Source organism: Elephantulus edwardii, unplaced genomic scaffold (assembly GCF_000299155.1).
Source record: "Elephantulus edwardii isolate Elephantulus edwardi_28Jun2011 unplaced genomic scaffold, EleEdw1.0 scaffold00175, whole genome shotgun sequence".
In the NCBI taxonomy this organism is placed as follows: Eukaryota; Metazoa; Chordata; class Mammalia; order Macroscelidea; family Macroscelididae; genus Elephantulus; species Elephantulus edwardii.
The window spans coordinates 1,974,756-1,984,550 of NW_006399925.1; the positions used below are offsets into that span (position 1 = coordinate 1,974,756).

The following is a 9,795-nucleotide window of genomic DNA, read 5'->3' on the forward strand; positions in this document are numbered from 1 at the left end:
AAGCAGCAGAATTCAAACCAGGCTCAGGGACCCACTTACCACGTCTAAGAACCTGTCCCCCTCCCAGAATATAGAAACAGGTTAACAGGCTTGTCTGTGGGTGGAAGGCTCAAATGCTCATTCGGTGCCAAGCTGTTTGGCTTGTGTCCAGCGAACATGGGCAGACCCCAGGTAGAAGAGAAGCAGTCCTGGGAGTCCGCCCCCTGGCACAGGCAGCAGGCACCGGGCACCAGCACGGAGCACTCGACTGGCTCCGAGGCTGCGCCCAGCCCCACCGCGCGCCCCCTGGGATCTGGTTTCCTCGGAACGCTGGTGGTTCCAGCGCAGAGCACACTGGGAGGAGGAAACCGGCAGAAGCCACTCCAAAATCTGCGGTCCAAGGCCCCTGCCTCGGCCACCTGCCTGCAAGACTCTTCACTTTCGTTTCCCAGCATCGCCTTCCTTCACCGCCCGCAGTCTGGTTTCATTTCCTAGGCGCGGTCAGAGGGAGGGCAGAGGGGAGGTGGCCCCATGGCCTTTGCCAGTTGCTTGTCTGCCCAGCTCCTGTTTAGACGACTCTCCCAGCCGTTGCTCCAGCAGCGCGGGGCCTGCGCGCGGACCATGGTTCTGGACCGCTGTTTCGCCCTGGAGCTCCCTGACTGCACTTTGGCTCACTTCACTCTTTGCACTGAGACCCGCGGCAGTGCTCTCGGAGCCTGTCAGCATTCTCGCCTGGCCGCGATTCTGGGCTCCCCGGGGCGCAGCTACTCCCTGTGCGTGCCTGTGGCACCCGAGGACGGCTATGGGGCCCGGGTCCGGGCAGCCAAGCTGCACCAGCGGCTGCTGCACCAGCTGCGCCGAGGCCCCTTTCAGCAGTGCCAGCTGCGAAGGCTGCTCTCCTACCTCCCCAGTGGCCGGCCTGGGAGCGCGCAGCAGGGCTTCCTGCTCCGTGACCCCCAGGACTGCCTGGAAACCAGGCGCGCTCTGATTGAGCTGCTGGGAGCCTGCAAGGAAACTCCGCAGCCCCACCTGGGGGAGTTTGAGACCGACCAAGATGGCCAGGTGTGGAAGCGTTTGTGGAAGCTGCAGGACGGTGGGTGGCAGGAGGTGGGTTGCGCACTTGTGATGCCCACACTGGAGCCCCCGCTGCACCCAATTTTGCCGGACCTACCCAGCTCCGTGGTCTTCCCCAGCCGAAAAGCAGCGAAGGCGGTGTTGGAGGCGGTAAGATACACTGGCCTGGAGGTGCCCTAGAAGTTGTTTGTTGCCTCAGTAGTATATTTCCTAAAGCTTGTGAACAACTGATATATGCCAAGTACTTTATTAGACACCAACTACATTAAATATTCTCCCCCCCCCCAGTTTTCACTTGTACAACTTATCTATTTGTATATGTATATGTATTCTATATTACATAGCTAATATATGAATATATATATGATTGGTAGAAATATATGCGCGCACACACATCCACACGTGCGTGCACTCAAACGCCACTGCAGGGGTATAAATCATTATAGAAGTTACAACTTCATTTATTTTTTTTCTCTCTCTGTTTCTTCTCTTTTAATAGTGGGATAGACTTGTGCGGCAAGGTTAACAGGTTTGCCCAGACCACTCAAGTTTGATTGTTCCTTCCTCTACTTCCCAGTAGGATGATTTCCCAGTAGTATGATCTTCTCTGTACTTTTCTTGCATTATCTTCCAACCATACTGCCTTCCTGCCCTCCTTCCAACCTTCCTTCCATCCTTCCTGCCTTTCTTCCAGCCTTCCTTCCTCTTTTCTCCCTCCCTCCTTGTTTCCCTCTTTCCCTTTCTTTCTTCCTCTGTCTCTTCTCTCTCCTTCCCTGCCTTTCTCCCTCCATCTCCCTTTCCCTTTCCCTCCCTTCCTTCCTTTCTCTCATCTGTGGAAAATCACTGGGTGCCTGTATGTTTTCCATTATGAATCACAAAATGTGTGATACAAGTACAGGTGGGACTCTTTATTTAAGAGAAGCACCACTGTGTTTGTCTTGGCTGCCTGTTGTGTTATGGTAAGGAGCCCTGATAGGTGGGGACTGGGCACCTAGCTAAAAGGTCAGCAGTTTGAACCCGCCAGATACTCGATGGGAGGAAGATGAGATAATCTTCTTGAATGAATGAAGATTTATAGCCTAGAAAACATGTGAAGGATTGTCACTTGTTCCAGCAGGACCTTGTGTGTGGTTTTAGTGTTACACTGTGCTGGACTTAGACATGTTTTCCTTTTATTGTAAACCTTTCTCTTTTATTGTAAACTGCTTTGTGAGGCCTGCAAACTGAGCAGTCTAGGTGAAGTGGCATCTTTGTGCAACCTTAGCTTCCAGGGAATAATAAGGCAGTTTTGACCATATGCCTAGCTGGTACCAACTACAACTAAATTTTATTAGCATTATTGTTGTTAGGTGCCCTGAGTTGAGTATGACTTATAGCAACCCTATGAACAACAGATCTGAACCCTGTCCTGTCCGGCCATCCTCACAATCTCTGACACCCTCAAGCCCTTTGCTGCAGTCACTGTGTCAGTGGTTGATAGTCTTCCTCTCCTTTGCTGTCCCTCCACCATTCCAAGCACTAGGTTCCTCTTCAAGGAATAACTTCACCTACAACCTGCCAAAGTATGTGAGATGAAACTTTATCATCTTTGCCTCCAAGCAGCACTCTAGCTGTACCTTCTCCAAGACCTACCTGTTTGTTTATTTGGCAATTCATGGAATATTCAGTACTCTTCTCCAACACCACAGTTCAAAGGTATCAACCCTGTTTCTATCATCATTATTCACTGTCCAGCTCTCAGATGCATAGCGAGTGAATGAAAAACCATGGCCTGAATCAGCTGTACCTTCCTTAGTCCTCAAACTGACATAATTTCTGCTCAATAATTTGGAGAGGTCCCTGACTACAGACATACTTTGGACAATTGCCACTATTTAATTGTTTATAATATACTTTGTCTTACAGTGTACATCTTTTATTCCTGAAGCCCAAGAGATACTTGACCTGGTTGATCAATACCCAAAACAAGTCCAGAAAGGGAAGTTCCCAGTTATTGCCATAGAAGGGCTGGATGCCACTGGTAAGAGAATACTCATTTTAAGTTATAGGCACAATATCAATGGGGTCAGCTATGGAAATGCATGAGTCTTATAAAAGGAAATATATGTTTTTTCAACTTTTAAAAAAAATGAAAATTTTAATGACAGTTTACAGCAAACTTGGATTTCCATTCATTCATTCTTGCACATTTTCCACCCTGCCCACCCCTCCCCCAGTTAGTTTTTCTCTTTGGAAAAAAAATATTCTTTCATTGTTATACAATCGCCCAAACCCAATCCACTTTAGTATGCAGCTATTATTCTGGATTCTTGTCATGCAAATAATACCTAATTATATATTCCTTTTAAACAGTTCTCTCCCTTACCTGTTCCAATGTCATGCATATTATTTATCCCTTCTTTTCTTAGTTTTCCCCTAACCACGATGTCGGTCCTGTTTTATAACAGTGGCATTATGCAGTATTTGTCCTTTTGTGACTGAGATATTTCACTCAGCATAATGTCCTCCAGGGTCACCTATTTTGTATATATTTTAAGAGTTCCTTGTTTTTCAATGCTATGTAGTATTCCATTGTGTGAATATACTATAACTTCTCTATCCATTCGTTTGTTGATGGGCACTTGGATGGTTTCCAACTCTTTGTTATTGTGAACAAAGCATGAATGTGCATATATCTCCTTGGATGGCAATTCCTGTTTCTTTAGGGTATATTCCTAGTAGTACAATTGCTGGATCAAATAGTATTTCTATTTCCAAGTTTTTGAATAAGTGTCATAGTGCCTTCTATAGTGGTTGCACCATTTTACACTCCCACCAACAGTGATTAAGGGTTCGAGTTTCTCCACAACCTTGTCAGCATTTGTTGTTTGCTGCTCTGTTGAATTTTGCTATTCTTACTAGAGTGAGATGATATCTGATGGCTTTGCTTTTCATCTCTCTTAGATCTAGGGATTTTGAACAGTTCTTCATGTGTTTGTACGCTATCTCAATGTCTTCTTTGATGAAGTGTCTGTTCATATCCTGTGCCCCAAAACCATTATATATTGTTAAACATGCTAAACTTCATATGAAGTTCTACTATGAATGAGGCATTATGCTAGGCAGATGTTGGGGTACAAGAAGAATTAGATCCAACATTCACTCTGTTAATAAATAATATTAGTATAAAGTAGTGATTTGTGGGAGAATAGAGCCAGTGATATGATGGCAGGACATAGGAAGGCACTTAGCACAGCTTTAGTGGAGGGTGAATGTGTAGTCAGAGACAGCTTCTGGAAAAGATGATACTGGATTGTGCTTTCACTATAGGTAAGAATTGGTCAGGAGATGAAAGTCAGGAAAGAGTCTCCAAACAGAAGACTTTGCAGGGACAAAGATACAGACTTTTCAACCAGATGGTGTATAAGGAAATTGTAAGCATACAGAGGCCCCTTTTAGGGCAAAATTTGGAAAAAAATCCCAACAAAACAACCCTAGGAAGTGCGAGGAAAAATGCCTTTTGAGCTGCAAAATAGATAGCAAAGTATATTAGCTGTATCCACACTTGGACCAACACGCAAGCCAGGAGAATAGTTACTGTTATACATGGGGTCATTATGAAATGGAACATGACAACATTTAAAAAACAACACAAAAGTCATAGGAGTAAGAGCTGTTGATTTGATTCCAGCTCTTATTTTTTTTTTAAACTCTGGTTTTAGTCTGTTACCAGGGCTAGTTTGAGTAAATTTGTTAACTTTTCCTTATCTGTAAAATTATTAGTCAATAAAATTATTTTATAAAGCACATGGTTTATGTTGTTGTATTTAGATATTGTTGAGTAGGATTTATAATGATCCTATAAATAATAGAGCTCCAGTCTAGTTCCATCCTTATCATCTCTGACATTTTGTTGTTGTTAAGTGCTCTTGAATTTTAGGCGACTCGTAACGACCCTATGAATGAAAGACCTGGACACCTGCATAACTTCATCCTTTCTCCAGGTTCATAGAGTTTCCAGAGGCAAGCTATTATGGAAGTGGATGCTATTCCTGCTTCCAGGCTTGTTTTAATCAGGGAGCTCCACCAAACACTGTCTACTGTGGGTAACCATTCTCGCATTTGACTCATCAGTGTCACAGTGTTCAGCTTCACAGGAACCTCAAGTTACCTCTGTACAGCAAGTGGACATACCAGCGTTATATGACCTAGAAGAATGTTTCACCAAAAACAATTAAAGGCAGGCCTGAAGTCTGGGATTAGAGTCACCCACCTTTGGCTTGGGAGCATGACTTTCTGTCCACTAGGCAAACTGATCTCTCTCTATGCTGTTGTTGTTGTTGTTGCTGTTAAGTGTCGTTGAGTCAGAGGTGACTCACAGTGACCCTATGAATGAAAGACCTGGTCACCTGTATAACTTTGGTCCTTTCTCCAGGTTCATAGGATTTCTAGAGACAAATGATTACATACTTGACATACTTGAGCCAATTATTGCAGTCACTGTGTCAATACATCTTGTTGAGGGGTCTCTACATTTCCAAATATACCTCTTTTCCTAGGCATAGCCTTTCATAACTTACATGCCAAAAGTATATGAGATGAAACTTCGCCATCCTTGCCCTAAGGAGCACTCTGACTAAACTTTCTCCAAGACATATTTGTTTGTTCTTTTGGCAAACCATGAGATATTTAATACTCTTCCTCAACATCACAACACACTGTATTGGGTGTGTCTTTTGATTTGAATACTGTATGACAAGGGTATTGATGAAGTAAGATGAAATTGCTGACAGTTTCAATCTTCTCCAACCACTATGACGTTGCTGACCAGTCCTTTTGTGAGGATTTTTGTCTTCCTGATTGTGAAATTGTAATTCCTATAGTAGGCTGTAGCCTCTGATCTTTTAGGACAAGCATTTCAAGTCCTCCTCGCTTTTAAAAATCAGAGTTGTGTCACCTACATAATGCAGGTTGTTGATGTCTTCTCAGATTCTGATGTTACATTCATCTTCATTAAGTCCAGGTCCTTGAATGACTTTATCAGCATATGGATTATATGGGTAGGGAGAAAGGATACAGCCCTGACCCATAGCTTTCTTGATTTTAAACCACGCAGTGTTCCTTGCTCAGTTCAACTAACAACTTCTTCATCTAGGTGTAGGTTTCATATGAGCATAATTAAGTGTTCTAGGATTTCCATTCTTTTCAATATTAACCATAGTTTGTTATGATCCACATAGTCAAACGACTTTGCACAGTGAATAAAACACAAGAAAATTGAAGAGAAGTAGAAGCAGATATGAGGGACTTGGTAGGGAGAAGGGGGTAAGGATAGTAACTACTTCAGTGGGGATGACTTTTATCTATTTTGCATACTTAAAGAAAAATAAAGGAAATAAACAATTGATAATAAAATGTTAAAAGTAAGAGACAGAGTACAAAAAAATTTTCTAAATTCACAGACGGAAGGGGTAAAAGTATCTTGTGGTAGACTCAGTTCTCATTGCTACTCATTCTGTGCCACAAGTTGCAGCACATAAATGTGAAATGGGTGCTGTGGGACAACCAAGGCAAGAGTGTACCTGATGGTATACACAGTGGAGCAGAAAACGAGGCGCGTATGAAGACAAAAATTCTCACTGGGCCAATTGGCAGCACCAAAATAGATGGAGAAGACATTTAGGTTCTAAGCAATTTTAATTACAGCTTGCTTGGATCCACAATCAACACTCTTACCACCAGCAGTCAGGAAATCAAAAGACGCATTGCACTGGGAAAATCTGCTGTCACGGACCTCTCCTGAGTGCTGAAGAGCAATGATGTCAGTCTAGACACAAAGGTGCTCCCAGTCCAGGCCATGGTGTTCTCAATTACGTGTTACGCTTCAGAGAGCTGAGCAATGACTAAGGGTGACAGAAGACTATATGCCTTCGAGTTGTGGTGCTGGAGAAGAATCTTTAACATACCATGGACTGTGAAGAAAACAAACAGGTCTGTCTTGGAGAGGATGAAACTAGCCTGGTGGCTAGAATTTTGAAACTCTGGCTCACTTACTTTGGGCACATGGCCAGGAAATATTGGTCCTTGGAGAAGAACCATCATCATCAGAAAGGTGGACGGACAGCACGGGAGAGGAAGACCCCGTATGAAATGGATTGATACAGTAACTGGGGCAACGGGGGTTGGTGTGTCGGAATTAGTGAGACTGGCTCAGCACAGGGAAGGGTTCAGAGCTGCTGTACATAGGGTTGCTATATATCGTAGGTGACTCAACAGCACATAACAACCATAACATACAGTGATAGGTTTGGAAGCAGGAGTGAAATCCACTTCCTAAACAACATGCCTGTGAAAACTCTATGAACTTTGATAAATTTCAATAGTTGTAAGAGGGGCTTCAGGCCTTTTCTTCATAGGGTCGCTATAAGTCATGCTCTACTCAAAGTCAATCAACAACAACAACAACAACAAAAACAACATCAACAGGAATCACATCTATGAGGGAGAATCTGCACCCAGAGCCAGATACACTGGATCTAAAAGCCAACTCCAAAGTGGCGGGAACCAGGTAGAATGATAAGTCTAGGGCTGGCAGTGGAAAGAAACTGAAGGGAAGTGGAAGCAGGGTATGAAGAACTTGGTAGGGTGATGGGGCCAGTATAGTGACTGCTTCAGTGGGCATGCCATTCCTGAGTTATACTTTGAAGCCTGACTGTGTTGAGATTCAACACATGAGAATGTCCAAGGATGAATAGGGAGTGGCAACATATTGTGACTCAAAATGAAAGCAACATATGTAGAGAAGGTAAGAGACTTATGAAAGATGAGGTAAAGCTTATAAAAGAGGGCCTGAAGCTTCAAATATAAAATTTATCTTTACTTTGGGAAAAAAAAAAAAGAGAGAGAGGGCCGTTGTGTTTTTCATCAACTTTTGGAGCAACCTCCTGGTTGGCACTTTTGAGACAGTATACATAGTAGAAGATTGTTCCAAGTGCCACAGAAACACACATATAAGTTTGTTTCAACTTTATAATACTAAAAAAACTAAATGCCCATCTACTGGAGAAAAAAACCCCACAACCAAATACTGGTATGTTTCTAAAACATGCTATACAACAGCATAGACAAACAGGTGAAATAGCCCAAGTTCCTTCATGTCTACATTTATAGAGTATTGTTATTAATATTCAGTCAGCTCTTTTAGTTGGTAGAATTTCTGTGCTCTAAGTTAATATTAAATTTGATGGATATAATTGCAGCCATGAATAAGATGTTTGACATTTTGTGTGTAATCTGTAGGTAAAACTACAGTGACTCAGTCAGTTTCTGATTCACTGAAGGCTGCCCTCTTAAAGTCACCACCCTCATGTGTTGCCCAGTGGAGGAAAATCTTCGATGATGAACCAACTATTATAAGAAGAGCATTTTACTCTTTAGGAAATTATATTGTGGCCTCTGAAATTGCAAAAGAATCTACCCAATCTCCTGTGGTTGTGGATAGGTAGGTATAAGACTGCTGTGAATTAGATATTTTCTTCCTTATCCCTAAGGTGTGTGTATATATATGTGTGTCTGAATATAATATGCATAATTATATATTCAATTGGATTGTTATTATCACAGAATGTCCATGATTTATTGATTACCAATGTCTTTATGTGGGTTTTTGTTTAGAGTATTACTTATATTATACTAATCCTCAGAATAATAACTGAGGACAATAATAAATAATTAAATAATAAATGGGCAATAAATATTATTTCCAGTTTACCAGTGAAAGATCTAGGTTACTATATCCTGGATATTAACCAAAGTCTTCTTCCAATTTCACTTCTTTGATTTATTCAACATTTGCTGGGAATCTACTATAGGCCAAAGACTTCTCTTGACTCAGTGTTTTCTCTGGTAAATGAGATCAATAATGCCCAGTTTTCATGACACAAGAATAGTTATAAAAGAGGATATAATGAACAAGTCAATAAACACATAGAAAATTTTCAAGGAATGAGAGTAAATCAAAGTAATAAGATAAAGATTACTGCAACCCCATAGATAGAGTTTAGGAATAATCTTTCTTTGAAGAGACCATTAATCTTACCCTAACACACCATCTAACCTCTGAAACATGTGAAAATTCTGGGCGAAAGGATTGTGGAGAATAAATACCAAAGGCTTAAAGAGAGATATTAGAGTATTTCAAGAATATAAAAGGCCAGTGTATATGGCACATGGGTAGTTGAAAATGCATTTGAAAGAATGAATTTGATAAAGGCAGGGTACAAATCAAGTTTTAATGAGTTCAGTAGGAATCCATAGTTGTTATATGTTGCCAAGACAACCATAACTTATAGCTACTCTATGAACCAGAGATTGAAACCTTTACCCTATCTTGTGTCATCTCATGATCTCTGACATAACTTCAATTATTATAGACGTTGTTAGGTCTAGTATGACTCATAGTGACTCTATGAACAACAGTTCTGAGCCCTGTCTTATCCTGTGCCACACTCACTATTTCTGGCATAATTGAGTCCAGTGCTACAGTTACTGTCAATCCATTCAGTTAAGGGTTTTCTTGTCTTTTTTTAAATCATATTTTGCACTCTTATTTTGGCTTATGTTTATTTTCTAAACTATACTAGTTTATTTACAAAATTTGAATACATTGTGTTTTTATAAATTTTATTTTATTATTTTAATGAACATTTACAGAGATTTTGGATTTCCAGTCATCCATTGTTGTACTTTTCTCCCTGCCCAGCC

The 9,795-nt window shown here is 41.6% G+C and overlaps 1 protein-coding gene across 1 annotated transcript in view; it reads left to right on the forward strand.

Annotated features, from left to right (window-relative positions):
- The first annotated feature begins 510 nt into the window (after positions 1 to 510).
- CMPK2 (cytidine monophosphate (UMP-CMP) kinase 2, mitochondrial) overlaps positions 511 to 9,795 on the forward strand; it is a 24,348-nt gene continuing 15,063 nt past the window's right edge. The window contains exons 1-3 of the mRNA XM_006895737.1: positions 511 to 1,203; positions 2,959 to 3,073; positions 8,332 to 8,533. Of these exons, the coding sequence (XP_006895799.1) occupies positions 511 to 1,203; positions 2,959 to 3,073; positions 8,332 to 8,533 (1,010 nt within the window). The remainder of the gene's footprint in view (positions 1,204 to 2,958; positions 3,074 to 8,331; positions 8,534 to 9,795) is intronic.